This window comes from Corvus hawaiiensis, chromosome 14, assembly GCF_020740725.1.
Source record: "Corvus hawaiiensis isolate bCorHaw1 chromosome 14, bCorHaw1.pri.cur, whole genome shotgun sequence".
Classification (NCBI taxonomy): Eukaryota; Metazoa; Chordata; class Aves; order Passeriformes; family Corvidae; genus Corvus; species Corvus hawaiiensis.
Genome location: NC_063226.1, coordinates 11,153,350 through 11,179,558, shown reverse-complemented (window position 1 = coordinate 11,179,558; position 26,209 = coordinate 11,153,350). Strand labels below are relative to the sequence as shown.

Genomic DNA, 26,209 nt, shown 5'->3' with positions numbered 1-26,209 from the left:
GCTCTCAATTTCCCACTGACACCCCTAACAGGCCACCCTGGTTTTACGTGTCCTAGGAGAAGTGTTCCTGCTCTTCTTTCTTGCACATTGTTCACATTGTTCAGAAACTTTAAGTAGCAGTTGGAGATCTAAAACATCATGTCTACATGTTAGCTGAGCAAGGAGAAGCCACAGGAATGGGTGCTTCCCTCCAAATGAGCATGGAGCTGCAGAAGATTACATGGGATGTTCTGCTACAGACACCACTTATTTCAAATAAGTAGAGGACAAACCTCTTTGTATTATGACTAGAATGGTATTTTCAAAAGAGCTTGGTGCTTTACTTGATCTTGCTGATCACAGTGAGAATGGCCCATTTGGGAGCAGGTTTCAATATCCCAAAAGATCAGTCCCTAGTCCATTCTCATACAAGTATGCAGTAGCCTTGAGTGGTTTGTGTTTTGCATGAGGATGGTAATATGATCAAGTGAACATACTGATATTGCAAAAAATGCAGATATTCAAATATGTGTTTGTGAAAGAGATTGAATTTGTTCCTTTGTTTCATTTTCTTTTCCCACTGCTCTGCAGTCAGACACAGACAGACATTAGGCAAAGCAAACAATCTGTGTTTCCACTCATACAATGGGAGGAAATAGGAACTGAAAAGATAGAAAAAAACCTGGACAGGAAAAACTGCTTCTGGTGCCTCTTGGGTTTTACAGTTCATGAGGGTTGTGGTACAGACATTTGCAGTGGGGATGAAAAACTGTTGTTTTCCTCCAGAGATCAAGGTGATCTGATCTGGTACTGTTGAAATGACCCTTATCTATCCCTCCCTTCTAGACAATGTGGACGTGGGTAGAATTTTAAGTGACTGGTGGAAGTTATATTTTCTAATCTCTTCTCTTGGCTAATGTGTTGCTATTTTAGTATATAGGAAGTTCTCCTATGCAACTGCCAACTTAGTTATCTTCAGTGGTATTTTGTTTTGTTTCTTTAAACATGTGTAACAAATAGGGGCCCTGAGAGAAATTCCTGATTTTCTTTTTATACGTTTTATCCCTGAAACATCTAAAACTTCATTTGGAAAAATTAATAAAACTAATATTTTCACTTTGAGTGAGTGTAAATATGTTGCCACTCCTGATACGAGGAGGGAGAAAAAATCAATAGGAGGGATAAAATGACCTGTTCTGCACAGAAATAGGATGGTGGTGTTTGCTAGGGATGGAATTTGTTTTTCACTGAATATTCAAGCCATTTTTACTATATAAATTTGATAAACTTAACAAAATTTTTTTTTTTTGGAATGCAGTGTAACATTTTAGAGTTTTTAAAAAATTTTAAATCCCTTTGTAAATCGTATATATCCCTAATATTTCTTCATTAATGTAGCAGCCCTTGTCTTAAAGAGCACTGAATGTTATTAACTAACTTTCATTCTTTATATATCTACATGCAGACATATTACGGTTTAGTACTGATATTTTGCAACCCAAATCAAATGTGAAATAACATTTGACTTATTGGCATGGTCTATACCTAAAGTGATAAATTCTGGCTGACTTCTTAGAACACAACTAATCATAGTGGGGTTAAGCATATAGGAGAAAAAAAGACCAATACAACATAAACTTTGAAGAGCATGTGTTGATTATCTACAGTGTGTTACTATTTATGTTGTTCACCAATGACCAGCAGTGACAAGGGTGATATTTTGAAGTGTTTAGGTGATGTGCTTATGTTTCCCTGGCAGGAAACATTTAGGTTTGGCTCTGAAGGCAGTGTTAAGTTGGAGTCTTCCAGGCAGTCCTATTCCAACATGGGGGACTGTGCCTGGTGGTGTCTAATGTTGGATTGTCTGAGAGCAACAAAGGACTTTTGTGTTGCCTTGTGTTGATCTCAGGAGCTGGTGCTGAGTCTGCTGTGTGCTCTTCCACCTATTAGCACAGTTAATGGCAGCAAAGCTATCCAGAGTGTGTTAAAGGAGCATAGGGAAGAGGAAACACAGTATTTGGCTATACCGCCCAAGTGGTGTTGGATGAAACCTGGGACTGTCTGGAAATTGTGTGGCAGATGTGGGGGTGAAAGGGCAAACGTGTTGCATCCACATCAGCACTGAGGCACTGCAGCTGAATTGTGGTTTTATGGCAGTCCCTGCATCCTGCGCTGCTGGCATGAAAGCAGTCACTTTAAAGGAAAGAAGGGTGTGCTCCAGCTGGGAGATGGAGGTGAGAGCTGGCCTAGAAGTGACCTGGAACAGCTTCCGAAATCTCAGCATCTCCCAGGATGACAAAGAAGAAAAGAAATGCTCTAGGGGAATACAATTCTTTGATTTACAGCCCTGAAATACAACAGACATCCAGAGCTGATGTGACAAAAGTGCTACCAAAGCTTTTTAATATCAATCAATGTAGGCCTTCTGCAGCCTGAGTTGTGTGATTAAAAGGATGAAGCGGTAATCAAAACAATAGCTGTGTTCCCACCTGGCTGGTGTCCCAAGCTCTTTGTGGGGGGTTAGAAAAAAAAAATAAGACTTTATGAAACTAGTATTCATCTGTCCAAGGTGGTTGTGGTTTGGGGGTTTTGCGGGTTTGTTTGTGTTTTTGGGGTTTTTAAACTATCAGAGTTGACGTGGAATACGTCATAGCCTACAATGAAATGGATTGTTCATGAAATCCAGTGCTAGTATTCAGTGCATGACTGACCCTGAACTTTGCCTTGGGCTGCTATCTAACAAAAACAAGCTGTAAGCTCTTGATTACTTCTTCCTTGGAATATAATCCTGTCCTTTCAAGTTTTGCATTACTGCTATATTTTTAACTGAAGAGCTCCAACCACGACTACAGTGGGTTGTCTCACATGGTTGCAATTGCTGAATTGAAACGTATGGACTACTCTTGCTGATAGAGCTCACCTAAAAACGGTCTTCTCAGGTGACACAGCCCCAGGTGTGCAAGCCCTGACCACTTGTTTACATCATGAAGACCCTGAGGGATGGCAGGATGTCTGTATGAGCAGCCTTTTGCTGTAGAACGGTGGCTGTGTCTAAGCTGCAGCATAGGAGCAGCATAGCTGCCGGTTTTCTGGTTTTGGGGTTCTCCTCTCTGCCATGCTGACCCACTGGGGAGCACGCTGCAGCTGCATGGGAGGCTGCTCCTGCCTATCTGCGGTGTAAACAGGCAGAGCTTGTGTTCCCAGTGGCTCTGGGGCTGGGATTACCAAACATCGCTCGTCCCTCCTAAAGAACTGGGTCTGAGTAGAAAAGTCGTATGCGGGTGGAAAGGGAAACAGAAGGATCGTGACTTTGTTCAGGTCACGTGGAATAGGACATAGGGTTTCCTGGATTCCTATGCAGAGCATTGTTCACTCAGTTCATAATCTCTTAAAGGCTTTTCTTGTATTAGCAGGATGGAAAGGGCGGAGAGGAGAGGGGCAAAACGGTGGATACCAATCCCACAAGGCAGAGCTGGCAAGCTGCCAGTAACTCTAGGGCCGCACAGATTTACCCAAGATGGGCTCAAACTTCAGAGTTCATCAGTGTGTTTTTAACAGGAAATCTGCTTGCTTGAGTTCACTTTCAGTGAGAGCTTGCAGCGACACAGCTGTGCCTTCACCTTGCTCCCAAAGGGTGGGTGGCAGTGAGCTACATCTGTTATCCGATAAGGAATGCTTCTGGTTGAGAAAGATCTCTGGCCTACAAAGGTCCACACCTCCAACAGCCACATCTTGCTTTAAAATGCAAACCTTGAAGATCCAGAGAAGGTCCCAAGAGTTAAAGTTGTGGTGTATATCAGCTTTTGGGATTACACAGGTAGGCAGCACTGTGATGGGTCACCCAGGAGTCCCATACCCTTGTGCTAATGCTGTGAGCTGGTTGTGTCTGTGCCTGATAGCAGAGTGTGTTCGGTATGAAATGGCCCTTCAGGAGGACACAGAGGTGCAAACTGGGAAGTGTCCGGGTCTTCTGGTTTTTGGGAGGTGTCTCTGCACGCAGGCACTTGACAGCATCTCTGAAATCCCTGCTTTTTAGGGGAGAGACAAGTGAGGTGGTGCTTCTGGTTGCAGACAGGACATGGGCAAGAGCAAGGACTTCTGTGTGGTCAAACCCACCAGCTCTGTGCTGCCTTGATGTCCTGCAGCAGGTAGTCCCTGCCCGTCTCATGCACTTTTTCCTGCTGCAGTTACAAGTTACAGCTTCATCTGACAGACCCAGAAACACGTGAACATTAATGAGTGCCTGTTGACAGAAAGGAAGCCTGTGACAGGACTGCTGTGGACTGCCTTGGCGCAGCGTGCAGCACTTAGCTGGACAACTGGCTTCTGCTGTCTGGACTTGCAATTGTCCACTCCAAAACTGTCAAGTCCCAAGTGGGGAGAGAAGCTGATGGAAGCTGTTTCCCACCCCCAGGAAGAGAGATATGTGCAGGATCTAGGAGGGAAGCTGTTAAACCAAGCTCTCTGCATATGACTTGAAACCTTATAATCTCATTGGGACCTTGGGTCTCTTCTTGTAATCACAGCCCAAGCCAGGGACTGTCCAAAATTTTTATTGGAACCTAACAGGACAAGGTGTTCTACGTGACCGAACGCATAATTTTGTAAATACACTTAATTCATGTAAAGCCCCTTTATCAGCTAATAGCTGGCTGCTGATGTTGACACTCTTGTTTGATGCAAACAGAAAAGTACATATCTTGACCCTTAGTAGAGGGTGTGGATAAGTGGTTGCTTTATCTGAGGTGAAAAGATACATACACGTCCAACAGAAATAACACTGCGCGATCTGCCCTATTCCATGTATCTCTCCCTGCAGAGATACCTGGTTGGAGCTCATCAGAACCAGATCTTTGGCATAAAGCATCTCCCACAAGTCCGGCTGCAATGAGCAGTCTGTAGATTTCAAAAATGTGTGTGCTGGCTCCAGGTTTGCTGAATGTTTCTGTAGGGACTAACTGGCAACTACAGCGGATGTTATGCGGAATTATTTTCTGGAGGAGACCAGGAATTTAGCGGGATTCAGAGCTAATGGGAGAATTTTTTCCTACTGGGTTACCTCATCAAAATGAAGGGTGGACTTCAGTTTTAGAAAGTTGTTGAGTCTCAGAATTGTGTCTAAGCTCTGTATGAGCTCGATGGAGTTTGATGTTGTACTCCTGGATAGGAGTATGGGTGTTGCAAATGACTGTTGGGTGTTTTGGCTACTATGTTCTCCAGAGCTGAAACCTGCTGTTATACTGAGCATTTGGGTGAAAGATGAAACCTTTTATTAGGGCAACCAGCCCACAGACCATTCCAGCCTTCTGGCCAGTTTCTGGGGAAATGTGCAGTGGAGGATCTTGAATCACAACAGGCTGAACTCTAATGATCTGGAGAGGATGGGCAGTGGCAGAGTGAACAGAGGGCTGGGAGGGCAATGCCTCTCCTTCTTCTTCCCATTTCAGATTAAATTAATAAGGATGAACTACCGCATGTCTGTCACAAGAAGTAAGTGAATCAGTTGATCTCGTTAGGTTGTGAAAGAGTTAAAACAGCCAGTTTGCTCCTAGAAGCTTTAAAGAAAATCAAAACACCACTTTTCTCAAGACAATTCACACATGCTCAACTTGTGGCTTCAGCAGAAGCAGCACTGTGAGAGTTTCCATGAACTCTGGCTAACCTCTGAGATTTATTGATAAACGAAAAAAATAAGGGACCAGCACTGAAACCTTGCCTTGCTAAGGCATTACTCTCTATCTCTTAACAAGAAGCGCAGGGCTGGGTTCAGGATGTTTACTGCTTTTAGAGGTGTTAAGGAAAATTAACTCAAAACAGTTTAAAAGACCAATATTGAGAAATCTGTGACTTCTGTTCTGAACTGCCAGCACAGTCATAGTCTGTGCCTTAATGCAAGAGCAAGATTGAGCTGTGCATCTTAGTTAACAGGGACACATTTTTTGAGCAAAGGTGAATCACAACCCACAAAGCAAAAGGACTTGCTGTTTTCTTTCCCATAAGTACTAATGAGTTTCCAAACCTTTTTGAGGGGGATTTAGTATTCACATTTATAGTGATAAGAGTAAGTGAGAGCAGCAGGTTTTGCATACAGTGGAAATAACTGTGGCAGCCAAATAACCAGTATCTGTTATACAGAGGGACAATTTGACCAGGAGTTATGCTTCAAAACCAGGACTGAATGCCGAGCCTTTCCCTCTTCCTTATTCTGATGAATATTCAAGTGCAGTGTTAGCCTAGTACTGATTGATTTATTTTTTTTCAATGAAGAAGCAGGTTTCCATGCTTCACTACAGTGATGAAAATCAGTGTTAGTTCTTGGTGCCATCCTTTGCAGAATCTATAGCAGTCCAGGGGAGACTCCTCTTTTCCATGGGCTTGTCACCTGGTGTGTGGGGTCCAGAGGCATGGAGTTACCATCATGCTTGTCTCCAGACAAACTCTGGGGTGAAGACAGGGTGGCTGTGCTTTGGGGAAGGCCCTCTCACCAAGAAATTTAATATAAATGTAAATGGGAACCTTTGCAGACAATGGCTCCAAGAGAGGAGCTGTGGCTGTGCAGAACAAACTTGCTGACCTGGGTTGCTGACCCAGCACCAGCGTCTTTCAGGCTGGCACTGGTCACTGCCCATCCACACTCACCCACCAAGTCATGTGTGGCCTGGGGAGAGTGTGCCCTATTTGTCTTCCTCCTGAGGTCTGTGTGATAAGTAAATTCTATCATTCTACTTCATGAGAAAATGCTTTGCAATCCCAGGTATGCTTCCATGGAAAGAGGACACTTCTAAATATGCAAAAAACTCAGCAAGATTTCATTTTTTGTAAAAGAAAACATGACTGTGACATATTGCCTGAGAATGAGGAATCATTTTTCTTTGATGCAAAATTCCTTAGTCTTAGAAATAACATTTGTGTGCACTTTTGTGCAGATAGGACCTGAGTTTTAAAATTACATCAACCCAGATTTTAATTTTGCAGGTGTAAATTTGCACCTGCAAATCATTTTATCTGCAAACTGCAGCATTTCATATTTGATTTCCTGATTTTCAGTGGCTTCCTTAACTGGTGTCAGTTATTTCGATATACAGCTTCACAGGCACTTCTACTTCAGGAATAAAATTGCAGTCTCAAAGCTTCAAACCCATTTCTGAACATTTGATGGACGTGAGTAATTAGGATGTATAGCAAACCCACTGTTCATTCAAATCTTTTGATACTATCTTCCAGTGTGAGGTCAGTGCTGGTTATCATGGTAAAAGACTTCATCTGTGGTATCTCTTGAGCAACTTTGACCGAACCAAAGCAAGAAACTGCAACTGACAGCAAGTTTCATGGTTGTGTTCATGATGCATGTTCTTGTGAATCACATTTTGTCAGTCTCAGTAACAAGTTTGCTCTTTTAATAGATTTGTTTCCTGTTACCTCCCTTTACCTCACTGTATTTTCAAAACCAAGCCTATTACCTAGTCTGAAGTTACCAGTTGTCTGTTGTTTAAAAGTGACTATGGGGTGTGGGCATTTCATAATAAACTGTGTTTATGTGTAGGCACCCACACAGTCAAAGTCCTGGTTTAGTTTCTCCCCACCACCACAGATGACATTTTTAAATTCAAAGCTCCTGCATGCTTTTGGTGAAGTAGCTGAGATACAGTTAACTCAGCTGAAGTAAGAATCATAAAAACTAAGCATTTTGAAGTAAAAAGCATTAAAAAAAAAAGGCAAAAACATGCATAAAACTTTAGTTTCTTGGCAGCCACATACAGGTTGCCAGATTGATTGATGTACTGGAACCCAGAGTTTTGTCTTTGCCCTGAGGTGTGCCAGGACATGTCTGGGATCAAGGTGGGGGCAGAGCCAACTGCCCAATGCCTTCCAGCTTCCTCAGCATGCCTCAGCCATGGATGGCAGGACAAGAACATGGCTCTTGTTCAGACATTCTGGGACTGTGCTGAGATTTCCTAGAAGAGGAGGCTTGAGGGCTGGCATCACTTGTTGAACAGAAGTTAGTTGGAGACCCATAAGCTTGTGCCATGTTGTGCTGTGAGAACAGAGGTCTCCCAGCATTGCTGCTTCCTTTGTGCTAAAGGGAAGTTCAACCCCGTAGAGGTAGCTGTTAGAGTACAGTAAGGGTGTGGCTCTGGTAGCACATCACCAAACTTCACCTTGGTAGTTTTATGTCGCTGGAAGGTTGTTTGGTACATAGAATCATAGAACAGTTTAGGCTGGAAGGGGTCTTTCAAAGGTCACAAAAGACCTTTAAAAGTCCAACCCCCTTGCAAGCAGCAGGGACACCTTCAACTAGAACATTGCCTTGAACGTGATTCAAAGCAATTAGTCAAATGTAGTTGTTACATGCCTAATTTGTTGTATTCATAGTTTGCCTATATGTTTTACTTAGTGTCTTCTATTATTTTAACAGGGTCGCCATGTTAAGACTGGGCAGCTGGCAGCAGTCAAAGTGATGAATGTTACTGAGGTGAGTACAAAACCAAAAATAAGGTCATTGTTAAGCTGCAAGGAAAAATAAATAATCAGATCATGAGAAGGTGGACAGCTCATGAAAGAAGATCCACTGGTATAAATCATGGTTTCTGAGCACTGGTTTGTGTCTTATGAAGTACTGAGTGATGTTAACCATATTTTTTAAGTGTGGCTGATCAGTGATGACAAAGCAATAAGGGAGTGTGTTGCCATATATTTTGGTGGTCAATAATATGAAAGACAAGAAGTCAATTCCTGCTTATTTCTAGTTGATTATCTGCTGTCAGAGATAGCAATTAAAAGATTTCCTGTAGCTCTGCACCGCCTTTGCTGTGTTTCATCACATCCTATCGCCTTGCATGCAAGCTGTTCCTCAGAGAAGTGCCCTGACAGCCAGCAAGCAGGAACGTGTTAGAAATGCAAATGCAGTGCTTTTTTATTGTGATTTGACCATTGAGGGAAGGAGACAGTTTAACTGGCACTGTCCCTACTCACATTTGTAAACAGGTGTCAGTGCTGAAACAGGGTGTTGAAAATGTTGCTAATACTGGGTTTTGTGTGCTTTTAAGAGCATAGCCAGTAGTGGAGCAGCTTGCCTCCTTGACACTACATTAGCCTGAGCCCCAGGAAGGCTGGGGAGACTCCCTGCTTCTTCCTCTTGAGTTTCCTAGAAGTCTGATTTGGTAGGATGCACTTAGACTCACTGAAGATCAGCTCCCTGCTCTGTCACTCTGGCAATGTGGATATGGAGAACAGAAATCCAGCTCCTCTTGCGATATTACGGAAGGGTTATCATCTGAAATTAAAAAAAAAACAGGCCAAATCCTCTGAATCTTCTGGGCCAGGTCTGCCAGTCATCTACATGTGGTGTTTGGGCAAGCACAAGCAAGCCTTGCTTGCCATTTTCATGTGTCTTTTGATTGTCTTGGAAGGCCGCAGACCAAGTTGGTGTCTGTGTTGGTCCTGTCACGTAGAGCAGGTCCAGAACAGTTCTCTCTGTTGATGGTGTGAAAATCCAGCCCGGAGCAGCAAGTGATCTGAATTTGGATGCTACTGTAGTGTACAAAGCACATCTAAGGGCTGGTTTGACCATGGCTGCTGTTCGTACAATAGGTGCGTGTGGTTGAATTGCCAGTTTTGTACTGAGGAGGGTGCTTTTTTTTTAAATGAGTGCTACATTTGATTTCTGCTTTTAGGTCTGTAGGTACATATATCCTCAGGTGCTTTGGCTTTAAAAAATGACAGTCACCAAATGTGAGGCTGCTGGATTTTGGAAGGGAGAGCAGATGGGATTTGGATGATAGATTCCTGAGTTGAGAGCACCTCCCTGCCTTGACAGAGGAGCTGATAGGATGGATCCTGGCACAGACTCAGAAGTTATCCAGAGCTGTTTTGCTGGGTCAGTCAACAGTGTGTGAGGACTGGTTAAAGGTGTCACTTGTGGGCTGTCATGTTAACACCAGTGACAGTCCTTTCCTTGATGAAACAATTGAAGAAAAGACTGCAGGAAGGGAACCTTGGAAAGATTTCTTTCCTTTTGCTATACATAACAGTCTTGTATGCAAGCAACAAACTGTAGCATCCAGTAATGTCTACTTACATGGAAACAAAATTTAAATAGAGGACAACTATGTGGTTCCACTTCAGGAATCACCTTAGTAGACTTGCAGGATTCTGAGAACAAAACGCAGCTGTTTAGGTCTGATTTGCTGCAGGTGACAGAGCCAGCATCATACTGGGGAACCTGTCCCATTGTTTGAGGGGCAGTGATAGCAGGTCATGCTGTTTTCACATTGAGACCCTTCATGGGAAGGTTTGGGAGTTGTGAGGAGCATGTTAGTGCAGCTGTCCAAAGGGGTTTTCCCTGGTGCTCTTCCCCCAGTAAACCCTGAATAATTCCAGCTCAGCTGTGCTCAAGTGTTCCTGCTTTCTGGCCTTGGCACAGGGTGAGTGCAGGGCTGTTTGCTCTTACTTCCACTTTCCTAATGCAGAGTTGGCTGTATTCGTGCTGCTAAGGCACAGGCTGGCATGTCTGGATGCAGTCACTTCTGTTACTTCTGCCACTTATGTTCACCAAAAGATTCTGGTTCTTTCACCAAATCTACAGGGCTTTTTCCAGTAAGAAGTCATTTCATCAGAAATTGCCTGACCAGCTCCAGCTGTGATTATTCAGATCTGGGGCACTCCGAGAGCTCAGCAAATCTGCCCTTTGCTGTCATGAGCTGCAGCCCCAAGCCGGTTTCTTAAGAGCAGCAGCAGGATGATGTGGTCATTGTGGCATCCTCTGGACATCTGTCAGGAAGTGCTGCCGTGTTGAGTTTCAGAGGGAGCGGGGGGAGCCCTTTGAAATGGTTAAAGGGGAGCTGATGGCAACGTGCGCTCATGTGCCTCTCCATGCAGGCTCTGCTTCCTGTTTTTTGACTGATTCATTCTTGCTGCTTGTCTCTTCAGCTATCGGTGCAGGTGATCAAAGAGCTCTTCTCCAGCACATCATTCTGCATCTATCTTTGCTTTCATTCTTTCTAGAGAGCAGGATAACGTTTAAATGTGAGACTTGTTGTTAGACCTGCCCCAGTACTGAGGGGTCTCTTGGTGCAGTATTTATCAGCTGATGATCTGATCTCGTTTCCATTTGCGGTCAGAGGCATGTGTTTTCTAGTTCTAATGCTATTGCAGATAGGCCCACATCTTCAAAAACAGCCTTTGATCATGAGGCTGTCACCTCTGTGCACACAGCCATCTGCACAAAGGAACGCGTTGGTTTGTGAAAGCGAACAGCTTTTTGCACCTGCACATCTGCGAGCCTGTTTCCTTTCCTTGAGCAACATTATTTATGAGCAGGTTTGTAGACCCCTGAGACATGGGGCTGATGGTAATGCTGGCAAGAGGGGTGGTGGAAAGTGGAAATTCTGAGTGTGGGCATGCACTGAGAAGCTGAGGGTGCTTTTATCCCCAGTCACCCTGCTTGAAGGATATACATAGCACTGAGGCTTAGCAAGTCTGGGTTCAGTTCCTGGGTGGGCCTCAGACATGACGCATGGGGCACAATCACTCACATTTACCCTTCTGCCTTGGTTTTTCCATGGCATAGAGTATTTTTCCCAAAACTCACTGAGGCACTGGGAAGCCAGAGTGCAGTTGTCTGTGAAATGCCCCACTGTCTGCTCCAAGTAGTGTCTCCCCAGGGCACTCCACCTGTACTGGGCAGTGTTACCTGGGCCCTATAGGCCAGGATGGGCAGGGGAAGGAGGAGCAGGTGCAGGCCTTCAGGGTAAATAAAGACACAAGAGAAAGCAGGAATTGCATCTTCCTGGTTCTGGGAAAGGAGCATTACACATGTGCAGCTACTCTTGCTCTTGCCAGTGGATGTGGAAGAGCCTACACGGTATCCCGGTTGTGTTCATGAATAGCCACGTGCTTGGTTTTGTTTTAAAAACATGGAGGTCAGATTGCAGAGGAATAGGAAGTACTTGGATAAGAGCCAGTATGGTTCCAACATCCAGAAAATTAATTGGGTAAAGGAAGAGGAGCTGAAAAAGGCAGCAGCTATGAAGAAGTGGTTGAGATCTGCCAGCTCCCTGAGGGGAATTGTGAAAGCTACAGGCTGGTGCTGAGGGCACAGCAGGGAGCTGGGCTCCACCAGCACAAATTTGATGCAGATGGGCAGAATTAAAAAACCAAACCCTTAACATCTGTAAATATTTTAAGTAATTTGGAGAAGGTCTTTACCGAAGATGAATGTTGCCCCTCCGCATGTTTGCAGAAGGAGTGGGCAGAATGCAGGAGGGACAGCAGAGGAAGAAAGGAGTCCTCTCTGTTCTTTCCTTTTTCTGCCCTTCTTCCCTAAAGATCCAGAAACTTGTGTAGATGACAGAACCCTTGTGGTCAAGTCCAGGATCACAGTTCCCAGGTCCTTATTCTCTGCCTCATCCTTACCTGCTTGTGTCCACCCTTTCACATGCGCTGTCTGGAGTCCCGAAAGGAGTAGAGCCTTTTATCCCTTCAGCACAAGCTCTCATCTCCCCTCCCTTTGATTGTGTTCTGTCCATGTGCAGAGAGAAATTAGACCCTGCTCCTGGAGGATTTCCTGCATGCTGTCTGGGAGTCAGCTCCCATTTCTCCTGGATGCTCCAGGTGCTGCACTGGGCTCCTCTTTAGCCCCACTAATTCAGTCATGCAACATCCAGGGCTGTATCAAGCTGAGGATTAAGGGTCCTCCTTTCTCCCTAACTGCAAACAAAAGATAAACAAACTATTCAGTTTAATGTGCGCAGCTTGAGAGCCTGTGCTCAACAAAAATTATTATGAAACCTGAAATAGCTCATATAGCTAACTAGAGTTATTTTACATCTTTGAAGGCTTAATACAGTTAGGCTTTGGTCTGGTAACGTGTCTCCTGGGGGTTGATATTACTGAGGAAAACTTACTGGGCCCTTCTCTTGGGAATGATTTTTGTGTGGTCAAGTTCAATAAGACACATCATATGCATATTCTTGAGGGAATTTGGCTTTAGCCTGTCAGGCTTTAATGTGTTGCTCCAGGTAGAAAGGACAATGTGTCTGGCTTTGTAAGCAGTCCATTGTGATGGTCAAAGGAGTGCTTCAATGGCAAAACTACTGGAAAACCACAGAAAAATGTCCTTTGGGGCTGAATTGTTCTTGCTGCCTCTTCTTTTTTTTCTTTTTTTCCTTTCCCTTCAGCTAGTAAGTGCTGACTGGGATCTTTTGCAACAAGGTAAATTAATTCTCAAGTTTGCCCTACTCCTTTTAACTGATACAAGGATACCTTGCAGCACCACTTGTTTCTACTGAAGTGTTTGAGATGGCAAAACCTACATGTGTTTCACTGGGTGTTGTGCACCATAGCAAACAGGCTCTGAGGGGGCCTTTCCAAATCAGGCAGTTCTCTCTGAAAAAGGGCATTTCCTTATAGTTCTTAAAACTTGTGTTTCCATTAGTTGTCTTATTGTGCACAATGCTGTACGAGCAGAAGAGAACGTCTGCCCTGGTGAGACTGAAACAAAGACAAGGGAGAACAGGCAGCTGGTGCCTGGAAGATGATGTCTAGGGGAATGCTAGCCCCCAGCATGCCAGAGGCTTCATGGATGGCGTGATGTTAGGAGGGGGAAAAAGCTCACGGTCCAGATAGGCAGCCTCACAGCTGTAAGGAAAGAGCAGATCCTACTAACCCTGGCTTACGCTGGAGTTTGATTTGTGGCAAGTTGCCCCTGGCTTTGGTTTCCTCCTAGCTGGACTCTCCACAGGACTGGGAAGACAAATTGGCTGATGTGTGCACTGAGTGCTTTTCCAAGTATTTAAGTAATGGAGTGTTAGGAATAATTTTATTTTTGTTTGAATCTGGTTAGTTTCTCCAAGACTAAATTACTGCATGCAGAAACCATGAATGGGGGAGTAATAGGTCCTGTCTAAGCTTCCTGAGGAGACAATATGCAATTCTTATGCCCAAGTGGGGATGGTTTTGATTCTTTAGGTCAAGCCCTAGTAATTAATTGGTTTAGACCCATACATCAGGGTGATTCGGTTGTCAATTTAAGAGTTGTCCATCAGCTGCAGTCTCATAATCCCAGGGTAACTTTGGTCCCAACCTCCTGCTCAAAGCACGGTCAGCCATGGGATCAGACCAGGTTGCTCACGGTGGTTCCAGCATGTTGAGGCCTCTAAAGACAGAGGTTGCTTTGCAGCCCTGGGGCTCAGTGATATCTGGTAACCTAAGGAGCCTCCTGCTCTCTTTTGTTACAGAATGAAGAGGAGGAAATCAAGCTGGAGATAAATATGCTAAAAAAGTACTCCCATCACCGGAATATTGCTACATATTATGGGGCTTTTGTAAAGAAAAGTCCTGTGGGCCAAGATGATCAGCTCTGGGTAAGTTTTTAGTGTCATTTCTGCTCATCAGATTTACAGCTTCTTTAGATCTCCAGTGTGCTTGGCTTGGACTCTGTCTTAGTGAAGCTCTGAAGTCATTGTTCTGAAGAATAACATCTAAAAGAGAAAAACTACTCCTCCCTAGATGTCTTCCATCCCCATGATTTCCTTTGAGGATGGGCATAAAGTATGTTATGATTCTTGTGACTTGTGCTGTCATTCTGATTTGTTGCTTGAACCTTTTTTTTTTCAAATTAAATGCTTCTGTATTTTTTTTTTTTACTGAAGTGAAAGACCTTGTCCTTTATCCCTTCTTTCCTCATTCTTGTTGCTTTCCTCTCCTTTTTTCAGATGGAAAATAAAAAAAGGAAGCAGAGAAATTGGCAATAAAGAAAAGAAGAATAATGAATCCTCCAATTTTTTGCTGCAAGATTTTTGAAGCTCTGCAGCAAAATGAGAAATTTCAAATTTTTTAAAAATTCCCACGTTTTTCAGTGCTGTTAGCTCTTGCTTTTCCAACTTCGTGTATATTAAAAAAAAAAACCTACCTAAAACCTGCAATAGGCGAGGAGCTCTAGTGAGGTTTTTTATTTATTTAGCAGTGCATGTGATACAGAAAATGAGATTTTAAGTTGCTTGGTATCCAAGAAGGCCACGTGTAGTTTGCCATGCCTGGGTTGTGGTGGAAGTGGGTGTTTGCAGGTGTTCTTTCTGTTTGCACACTGGCAGAACTGTGGTGATGGTGCCCTGTGTGTGTTTGTCTCCCTGCAGCTGGTGATGGAGTACTGCGGTGCAGGCTCTGTCACTGACTTGGTAAAGAAGACAAAAGGGAACTGTTTCAAGGAAGACTGGATTGCTTACATCTGCAGAGAGGTTCTCAGGGTGAGTCCTGCCAGCAGAGCTTCGCTGCTCATTTGCAACAAAAAGGCCTTTCCAAGCCTTTGGTTGCTAAAATAGGTCACTAATGAGCATTATTGTTTAAAGGTTGTGATCCATGGGGCTCATGGGCTATGGTCCTAGAGTTCAGAAGAGCCCTGAGAGCTGGCATGATGGCTGCTTGACATCCCATATTGTTGTAGTTAATCCCATTTTCTGTGTGAAGAACAGAAAATTCCTCTTTCCTATGGCAAATAGCTGTCTTCTGAAATTCCAGACAGGGGGCACTTAGAAAGGTAAATAAATTTTCTGTTTTCACAATGACTGCCCTCTACATCAGCAGATCTTACTGCTCACTGCTTCAGCTGTTCATGCTTGTAAGATCTTTCTGTTCATAATTCCTTTACCTGCGCACACTCAGGGGTCTCTTTTCCACATTATTAGAGACAGTGTTCACTATAACAGCATTCCAAAATCTTAAAGGTGGCCCTGCTGGGACAGTATTCCCCATGACAAATCTTCGGGCTATATTTCATTTTGTGCAAGCTTAGGGTTGCTTTTTTTTTTTTTTTTTTTTTCTTTTTTCCCCTCCCCTGGAAAGTACAGAGGATAAAACAATTCCCAAGTGTAATCTAGTGAACTGGAAAAAAAATAGGATGTTGGAGCCAGTCATTCTAAATTCAAAACCTATTACAGAATTACTGATCCATCTTCCCTATAATAGAGTTTTACATCTTTTCTAAGTAATGGTAAGATAAATGTGTATTCTGGGAGTTGGAATTTAGATGGCATGCTGAAGTAATGCTTGAATAGGTGTAAAACTTTATTTCTGGGGCATAGGAGTTGAGAAATGTGCTCCATAGAGAATATTTGCCTTCTTACAGGGATTTGGCACTAGCCTGCAGATTATGATCATTATATCTGGAGAGTATGGGGAGTTCTTCTGCAAAAGAAAAAACCTTAATGGTGTGGTCAGGTTATTCATCATTGGTGTGGCTGTAATGTCTCTGTTAAAGCAATTGATGTTAAAACATTAGGTTTATGCTCATGCAACTGAAAACTGTAACAGCGTGTTGGTAAAAGCAAGGGATTGGATTTAATCATGCTTGTTGCAAAACAGAATGGCCCAATTGCACATGGATTGACAATGTTTCCTTCTGGAAAATATACAAGATGGGTGGAAACTCTATTTGAAGCCATTAATATTAGAGAGGCTAAATGTTGTGAGTGAAGCATCTCTAGATTACCAGAACGGGTTATTTCAGCATGTTCTTTTATGTCTATGCTAGTTCAACCACGGGCAATTTTGAAATGCAGGAGGAGATAGCAAATATTAGCTGACTGAAAACAGTATTTGCTGTGTTCAAAAAGAGGTCTGACATGGTATTTTTAACTTTCCCTAGTCCATTTACTACTGAATTTCCCATTTTGTTGAATGCAAAATTTAGGCCACTACAACCAGCCAGCTGCTGTCTCTGGTCCTCATACAGGGCATTCTGCTTTGTTCTTTTTCTCTTTTGTTTGCTTTTAACATAGAGTGTAAGGAGCATGCCTTGGTTTTTGAGACAGAAGTTTAAAATATTGCTACCTCATTCTCTTCACACCTGACTCAAGAGATGCTCCACCACTGTCAGGCCTGTGGTGAAGCAGACAATCAGACTTATGATTGCTGTCCTCTTCTTGCTGAAAATGTTGCTAGTAACATGTAAAGGACTTTCCTTATGAATAGAAGTGTAAAAAGGCAACAGTGCCATACTCATGGTAATATTAGGAAGAAAGAATAAGGAAAATCTGGTTTTCTTTTAGGGATTGGCACATCTTCATGCTCACCATGTGATCCATCGAGATATTAAAGGACAGAATGTTCTTCTCACAGAAAATGCAGAAGTAAAGTTGGGTAAGTTTCCTTAAATGTGTGCTAGAAACCTGTTTGTTAAAATTTAAGATTGCCATCTTGACTCAAAAAAAACTTTCAGTAACCTAAGCGCAGCATGTGTACCAAGTATCGTATTGCTTGTGATTACAAGGTGTCTGTCATGTAGAAAGAGGTGAAAATGTGATGTGTTCTTCAAGGGCGTCCCTCACAGCCTGTGGGCAATACAGGCAGTCACACACAGAACGAGTCCAGTAAGTCACAGCACCATCAGGCCTTCACAGAGGATCCTGGGATGCAAAAGAATTCCAAAGTAAAAAAGTTGGGGGAACAAATTTCGCTAATCCATTTCTGGAAAGGAAGTGGTATAAGAGATTTTCATAAATCTGACAGTGTAAGTGGCTACCACTGAGTAACAGTAATCTCTCAAAAAAGCTGGAGGGTTTACTCATTTCCTTTTATTGCTGCGACCTGTCAGTGTTGACAACTTCTGACTTCCTAAAACTAAACTCAAATACCTATCTCTCTTGAGGAGGGCATGTCTTTCATGTTTTGGAAAGACACCACAGGGAAGTGTTTTAAAGAAATCTCAAGGGGAGCACTTCTCATTTGTGATGGTCTTTACAGTCCCTCTCTCTTTAACTGAAAAAATTCACTGTAGAGTTGGAAAACAACAAATAATAAACATGGTTTGTGGATGTGGGGTAGGATGTTTGGTTGGAGCAACTAAAAATACGTACTTTAAATCTCATTATGGTTTAACCCTTTGGCACAAACCTGGCTTCACTGAAGTCAAAGGGAGTTTTGCTGTCAAATTAAATGAAGGCAGGATCTTGCTTGTAGTCTCTAAATCATATGAACTAATTGTCAACTGTTCCCTCTTAAAACAGGTAAGATGGGGGTGTTGTGTGTTTTTATGGTCTTGTATAGTTACTAGTTCTACCATTCCTCACATGGTTGACAAAACAGTTAAACCTTTCTGACTCTGGGTAAAGATGAAACAGATTTACTAAGTATAAAGATTAAAAATGAAAAAAAAGTTGTTTCCAGTGAGATTTAGCTCATGTGTCTTAAGGCAAAGAAGCTAGAAAACCAAGAGTTTCTCAATTCAATTCTATTCCACTTCAGTGTAAAAGTGTGCACTTCCCATCAGAAGCACAGAGCACAGAATGATCCCAAAGGTCAGGTCCACCTTCTTCTTGGAGAAGGTTTGCTGAGCAGGCACATGAAATTATAGCAGTACAAATGATTTTGGTTTGCAGATGATCTGCAATGAGGCAACATCAATGAGAAAATCTGCTCCTTGATGGTAACCATGGGGCTGTCTCCTCTCAGTCCTTCCCTTTCCCCCTTCCTTTGTCTCCTCTGTGAATATCACTCCAGTGCTATCCCAGTGGATCCAATTAAGGTATCATGGGTTTTTGTTCAACGAGAAATACAATCATGTAATTATTGGTTGTATGGACCCTTTTCATATTTGAACAAAACCATTTTGCTGTACAGTCCTTATGAAGGTATCACCCTTTTCAGCACAAAGGGAACCACATGATTCAGTCATTACAATGATCTAAGATGAGAATAAAGTAGTAAATTCTCCAGTTTGTTCTAAGATACTGTATGAACGTAGGGAAGGATTTATTCCAGACACTTCAAAATGAAATGATACGGTAGTTCTTTGCAGCTTTCACAAGTGGCTATGTTAGACACATCCAAATTTGCCTTGTGTGTAGATACTATTTTTTCTTTCAGCCTAGTTGAAGACCTACTCAATGAGTCCTACTCAATGTAGCATTTAAATTAAGCATAAATTATTCTGTAATGTCTTGTAGAGCAATTCCTCTTGCTGTAACACACTGGGCAGATTTAACATGCTGTTTATTTAATTCTTCTGTCAAAAAGAAGGGAAAAAGAGAGGCAGTTGAATTTCACCTATTGGATAAGATATGCTGGAGGAACTCAGATTTCCTATATATTGTAGCCCAAAGGTTTGGTGTTCTAAACAGTATGAAAGTAACTAAGCACACGCTCTGCCATGTGGATACAACTTTTTGCTAATTTCTTTACCTCTTCTTGGCTTTTCAGTGGATTTTGGTGTAAGTGCTCAGCTGGACAGGACTATTGGGAGAAGAAACACATTTATTGGCACACCGTATTGGATGGCACCCGAGGTCATTGCTTGTGAGGAGAACCCAGACTCTACATATGATTACAGAGTAAGTGTTAAACTCTTCATAAGGTAAGAAAACGTGGGTTATTGCTGAAATCCTGCTCATTTGAAAAGTTCAAACGTCCTGTCTTTTAAACCACAGTAATCCTAGAACTGTACAAATAGAAGTATTCGTAATATGTGGGTAGAGGCTCTTTTTAAGAGTGCCGTTTCACTGTGAGTACTTTTTGCAAATTTTTAATACATGAAATACACTTCCATTTATTTCTCTGCAATAAAAACGTGCTAAGATGGTTGCAGGTCTGAATAAAAAAGAAAGGAAGAGAGAAATTCCAAAGGAATACTTGAAGTAGTGTAATATTAATATGGCAAGTTACTGCACTCTGTGATAGAGCTGTTTTGCTCTGTAGTCAGCTGTGAATCCTGAGTTAATTGGCAGTAATTAGTATCCCTTTGCTCATTCATGAGCATGTGACTGTGAGTGGTTTCCCATCCCATCCCAGAATGATTTCTGGTCAGTGGCAGGGTGGCTGAGGTGAGAAGGCACAGAATTTTCTGTATTTCAGTTTGTGAGCATTTCCTCTTGTCCTTACCATGCAGCATGTTTTCCAGGGATGGCTTTCTGAGCAGGTATCTTCTGGGTGATCCTGCAGTCACTCTTTCAGTTCAGGTGCTCTCTCCATTGCCACTTTGCACCTCTCCTTCCAATTGTGGCTTCAGAAATACTTACGAGAAGAACCTGTTATTGCTTCCATTTCCTAGTGATTCAGAGGCTGTGATTCTCCCTTGCTCAGACCTTCTGTGCTGCACTGGCCCAGTGAGGTCGTGTTGTGTGTGTTAGTCATGCCCAAGGAATGATTTTGGTTTTTTTGCATACCATACCAATCTTCTGCTGAAACCTCAAGAAGTTAATCTCTTGTCTTCATTCCCTGTCCCCAGTTGATTTCCTTCCCAGAATGTGTACTTACCAGAAGATAGGACTCTTAATTTTCAGTCATTTACTTAATAACAAGTCAGTATCGTGGATCTGTGAAATTCTCACCAGTTTTGTTGCTGAATCCCTCCACAAACTGTGACGTGAACTGGCTTTCAGCTTGTGTGAGGAGTTCAGAGCAGCTGGACTGAGAGGGCTCTGTTGGTAAAATTAGATTGAGTGCTGGGCTGGGTATGAGCTGCTATTCAGGTAATGGTTTATTCCTTTTAATATTTGAAGGTTTTCTATCACTCTCATTTTTAAAAAGGTAAGTTTTAAGAGAAGCTCTGCAAGGTGGTTTGGCTACTTGCCTCTCATTTGGCTACATTTAGACAAAAAAAAAATGAAATAATGCACATGATTAATCAAGTGGAAATGTGTGAAGTTTTTACAGCCACTGGTGGTGGTTGCAATTTACCTTCCATGATCAAAACCTGGCCCTTGGCGTCCAGATCAGCTGATAAAGGGACCTCTACCCTATTAACTGAGCTGAACATACATTGTGACATAAATGTGACTGCATGATGTACTCTCCTCTCATGTGCCCAAAAACGTGTGACTGGAGACTTTGTAGACAGAAAAAATCAGACCCCAAGGCTTGACTATAATTCCTGTTCCATCAGTGTAGAAATTCAGCAATGACTGCTCTGAAAAGCATTAAGACCAAGAATTATTTTTGGCCAGAAGGAGAAGGGTGAGGCACTGCTGTGTGTTGCTGCCTCATGAAAACAGATTTAAGACATATATTTAAACAGTGCCTGCTATATTCTATCTGGCTCTTGTTTTTTGAATGCAGAAGGTCTGCATTTTGGGACTGGCTGCTTAAATGATGAATCAGCTGTTCAGAGTTACATGGGAAATGGGAACCTTCTGGCTATTAGCACATTTCCTAAAAACTCAGTAGGGAGTGGGAGGGAGCAGAATATTTGTCACTCCAAGTAAAACAACATGATCCAGGAGAGATCGAGGGAAACTGTAAAAAAAAAAAATAACCCAAACCCAAGAAGAAAACAAACAAGCTTGAATGCTGCAAGCTGCAAATTGCATTGTTTCTTTTCCTGCAGAGTGACCTGTGGTCTCTGGGAATCACTGCTATTGAAATGGCTGAAGGAGCTCCTCGTAAGTGGTTCTGTGTATAGGTGGGAGTGTTCTGTGTTAAAATAGCTCATACTAGTACTCAACGGACTAATGCACAGAATTCTGGTTCTGTCTTTATCTTTGAAAACACTCTATGACTTTTTCTCATTTTGGACTCTTTTGCTTTCTTCTTCCTTTTAGACTCTTTCAGTCTGTGTTTTGATTCCTTGCCTTCATCTCCTGGGATAAAAAAACTTTTTTTCTTAAAGCTCTTGTTAGCATCAGTTTGTTAATCACTGCCTGTGGATACAACGGAGCAGAAGTCATTGATATGTCAGCAGAGAATATTGGCAGGAGTGGCTTTGAGTTTAGGTCACTAAAAAAATTTATGGCAGTGGAAGAAGGTAGGCCTAAAGGTTATATTTTTACTCTGAAACTGACTTGATTCTCACAGATTTGGGAGTAATACAGCATTTGCTCACATGTAATGGCTTTGATCCATGACCACACTCTCAGCCTGACAGCAGATTGCCATAGTTTTACAGCATGCTGCCTCCTCATTCCCCCAGAGAGCCTCTTGCAGGTCAGGCAGAGATCTGTGGGTGCAAAGTCCTCATGAATTTTTGTTTGCTTGGAGGGCTGGTGGCTTTGCCCCAGCTCCTGCAGAGCATATGGGATATGTGGAGTAACTGGTCACTGCTGAGAGCACAGGAGATGAAATCTGTCATACTCTGGCCTGAGCCTGAGAGCATGTAGGCTGTTTTTAAAGAACACACTTGGCTGTTCTCCCATCAGACTTGGTTTTTAGCAGGAGCACTTTCAGACCCTGTGCTTTAGCCTGACTGAAGCTTAGTCCCGAGACATGAGTGAGTCCATGGAGAGTTTTCTTTGGGACAGACTTTGTAACTTTGCATGCCAGTTCCTCTTGCCATTTGTATTTGATGTTTTCCCTAGTTTTGACAGGGAAATGCTGTGAATTGTATTCTGTTGCCTTGTCTTTTGTTTACTGTAGAACAATAGTGTCTGGGACCCAGAGCTAGAAACCAGAGTTCTGCCCCTCATTTCCACTGTGTCCTGTACTATTGAACATACCAAGGAAAAAGTCAAAGCCAGAACCAAATGCAAGAAACTATGGCAGGTGGATGCAGGCAGAGAAATTAATAGAAGGCAGGGAAGGCTTTACCAGAGCATAGTCTTGTCACTTCTACTGGTTCTGTAATGCTTTAAGTCCATTTCTGTTAAGAGCATAACTGCTGAACACCTAAATATTACAAGAAATCAGCCTCCATGTAGTTCCTATCAGTTCTCATTCAGTAGCTCTCTTTGGTGAAGGAAGACCTTTTACCCTCAACGTTTCTTGGTGTCAGATTAAGCATGCTCAAAATTCCATACAAAGTGCCTGGAATAGATGAGATGTGACAGTATTTGCTTTCTGCTGAGTTCCTTGTAGCTTCAACTTTCCTCAACAGTAGCCCTAAAGAGAAGTACAGTGGGCTGGAGAGAAGGTAGCTTCTGAATGCAGGACTGGAATCTCTGGCAGATTACCTGATAATGGTGCTCCCATTCCCAGAGCACAGGACGGATGAAGTGTGTGCTTAGTCATTCTGCTGTGTGCTGTGGTGCAGGTTATGAGCTGTATGCTTTGTATGAGCTTTTCCTCATCCTGGGTTTTCTCATATGCCATGAACAATGTGGCAAAGAGTTTGGTTAGAATGGAGCTTATCATTTATCTGAACCAGAAGCCAGACATAATAACTATTTAAGTATTTCAGTCTCAGCTTTAACTTCTGTTTATGTGCAAACATGCTTTTGTGTATGGGAAAGGTGAGCTTTTTTATGTCCTTCTGAAGCTGTATATATAGAAAATATGAAGAAAGTTGTACTTGTTCTTGCCTTGAAGCCTTTCTTTTGAATCTCTTTTAGCTGGAAATCTCTGTGTACTCAGAGACTTGATTTCTTGGCTGTAGTGTGAATTTAGTAGGCTACTGGTGGGGTTCTGGGGCAGATGCTGTGATTTTGGAAGTGGTGGTGTTTGGAACGGGGGAGTGAGATCACAGGGGGTACATGCATCCTTCAGTAATTTGTGGTTTCTTTTTGCAGCCCTGTGTGACATGCATCCCATGAGGGCACTCTTTCTCATCCCAAGGAACCCACCCCCAAAGCTGAAATCCAGAAAATGGTAAAGAGATGTGTAAAAAACCCTGTACTTTCGCTGCATTGGGCTTAGGAGGGTTTTCAGCTCTCTTGTCCAGGGACAATGATTTTGTTAAATCATGCAGTTATCTAGGAGGTGATTCCTAAGCTGTTTCTAAGTGCTAGATTAAGCCAGAGGGCAAGATAGAGTTTACCTTTGGGAAGCAACACCTTTCTTTTAAACTCTGCCTAAACTGTGGCAGTCGTTTCATTTTGTTGTCTGTGGCCGAAATTGCAGGGTAAGCAAGGAAGGCATAGATGGGCTGCTTGGGATCAGGGTTTATCAGAAGATTGCATGGACATTGTGGGGCTAATGGCAGTCACCTACCCTACAGAGAATTACTTTTTGTTTTAAATTACGTGTATAAAGAAAATCTTCACCTTATCAAAAGGTCAAGGGCATTTTTAAAAGGCCTGTGTTGGCCAGATTGTGGTTTTGTTGATCAGGATGTACTTCAAGGTAGCTCCTCTGAGAGGGTGGTGGAGTTCACCCTCAGCACTGTGCTGGTCCCAGGAGTCTCACTGGTGGCAGAACTCAAATTGTCTCTCAGTTCCAGTGTAGAAGGAAACCTTGCAAAGTTATTGCTTTCCATCACTCGAGGGTAGTGCTTGGTCCACAAGTTGAAAAGGATTATTGGTTTTTCTCCACTGTTCTGTCTTTTTCAGGTCAAAGAAGTTCCTAAATTTTGTTGAAAGTTGCCTTGTAAAGCATTATTTGCATCGTCCATCCACTGAGACCCTGCTGAAGCATTCCTTCATCCGAGACATGCAGAACGAGCGGCAAGTGCGCATCATGCTGAAGGATCACTTGGACAGGACAAGGAAGAAAAAAGGAGAAAAGGGTAACATGGCAAAACGAAAATAAAAGACATTTCAGAGAGCATGTCCTCCTCAGATTTTGACAGCAGAGCACAAGGCAGATGGAGCTGAAATACTAGAACCAGGAAAACTGAGAAAGCATTGTCCTTGATAGTGGTGGGGCCATTTTGAAGATTTCTTTGTCAAAGAAATTTTGAGTCCTTAATGGTGTTTTAGTGGTAAAGTCCTTGGAACCTTGAGTCATTGAGAGCAGCCCTGATGCTATCAGGGAGCAAGGACTCCAAGTAAAATCTCTGCTTTCTTGAGTAGTGCTCCACAAGTGTTTCCTGGTCTCTCATTTCATATTTCTGTCCCAGATCCAATTGATTTACCTGTTGGATCTCCATATAATTTTATTTCGTGAGTTCTTTGGGGGCAGCAGGACTCCTCAAGTGTTTGGCAATGGAGTGCAAAAAAGAGACCTGGAGAAGACCTCCAAGCTCCAGTTAAATACAGATGTTATAATGAATCACCTGCTTCACAGAGTGTATGAAGAAAAAGAGAGTTTAGATTTGTTCCAAATGCCAGCCTTACCCTTCAGAGCAAAAGCTGGAAGAAGCAGTGCAGGAATGGGGGTGATACTTATGAAAATGCATGTGCATGGCAGACTAAGGGCTGTGCAAAGGGGGCAGAGACATGTGGCCTTTTGACCAACGACCCTGCCCTCTCTCCCCATTTTCCTTCCTGTATGTTTTATAGTGCCAGAAGCACTGTGAGGATCAGGGACTGTCAGGGCAAACTTGGAAAGTGCTATGGTGTTGGAAGGTGTCTTATAAATTCTCTGATTTGACAACAGGAGTATTTGTGCCTAAAATTAAATTGCTGTTGCAAAGTAGATTTACTGACTCCAGTAGTAGTTGCAAATTCTGCCACCTCTTTCACCTATGAATCTCAAAGCACACTGGAATGGAAAGATAGGGAGTTAGAATTTCTCACAACTGCCCTTGAGACGGGTGTGAAGTGCAATGATAACAGTCACTTCTTCATAAATAGTTGTATTTTGACCTGAAAAATGCTATTTTTAATCAAAACTCCCCTGAAAAGGAGAATAGTTTGGAATTGCCAGACTACACACTTCAAAATAGTAACTTAAAAAAAAATGAAGTGCTAATTTAGCATGTAATACAGCCAACAATGCAGGGTAGGACCAGTTTGAAATTACCCCGTAAAAACTGCTTTCATGTTCATCTTGAAGAGAACTTTAAAGCTGTGGGTCAGCTTTTGAAACTTTGTGCTGAAACTAGTATTAATTTTTGTTTTCTTATTTGCTTACTTAATTATTCCCTTTGATACAAAAGGAAACCTGGATTTACTGGTGGCCTCAGCATAGCCATGACATAGGTATAGAGCACGAGAGTAGGGCAGTGCAAGCTTTTATGTCCTTTTTGAAGAACCCCTCTGCTGGTGGTGCTGTGAGGTTTGGGGTTTCTCTGTGGGTTTAGCCTAATTTGTTTCAGATAATGGAAGTAGGTTAGTTTTGCAAAACCAATACAGTCAGTCACTGGAAAAGGTGGGTGTGCATAAAGGGGCTGCGTTGAATCGTTATCTGAACTAGCTTTTGAATTATGTATGTGGATATTTTGCCTCCCCTCAGCCTCCCAGTACAACATGTGACTTTTAAATTCCAGTTCCTGCTTAGCTTGTAGTTCAGGCTGAATGCTCAGAAACAAAGTTCAAGATCATGTCTTAACAGCATCCTCCTCTGGTGTTTGTTTATTCTCCTTTTTAGAAGAAACAGACTATGATTACAGTGGCAGTGAGGAGGAAGATGATGAGCTGAATGAAGATGAAGGAGAACCAAGGTTAGTTCTATTACTGAAATAGAAAATTTGACTGCCCAAGCTGTTCTC

General features: G+C 42.6%; 1 protein-coding gene across 7 annotated transcripts in view; it reads left to right on the top strand.

The window, feature by feature from the left end:
- Nucleotides 1-26,209, top strand: part of NRK (Nik related kinase) — a 92,041-nt gene that overhangs the window by 22,690 nt on the left and 43,142 nt on the right. For all 7 annotated transcript variants that reach the window (XM_048318453.1, XM_048318452.1, XM_048318451.1 and 4 more), the window contains 9 exons: nucleotides 8,396-8,452; nucleotides 14,217-14,342; nucleotides 15,114-15,224; nucleotides 17,025-17,115; nucleotides 19,174-19,304; nucleotides 21,296-21,350; nucleotides 23,409-23,487; nucleotides 24,168-24,343; nucleotides 26,089-26,161. In XM_048318453.1, coding sequence (XP_048174410.1) covers nucleotides 8,396-8,452; nucleotides 14,217-14,342; nucleotides 15,114-15,224; nucleotides 17,025-17,115; nucleotides 19,174-19,304; nucleotides 21,296-21,350; nucleotides 23,409-23,487; nucleotides 24,168-24,343; nucleotides 26,089-26,161 — 899 coding nt within the window. The remainder of the gene's footprint in view (nucleotides 1-8,395; nucleotides 8,453-14,216; nucleotides 14,343-15,113; nucleotides 15,225-17,024; nucleotides 17,116-19,173; nucleotides 19,305-21,295; nucleotides 21,351-23,408; nucleotides 23,488-24,167; nucleotides 24,344-26,088; nucleotides 26,162-26,209) is intronic.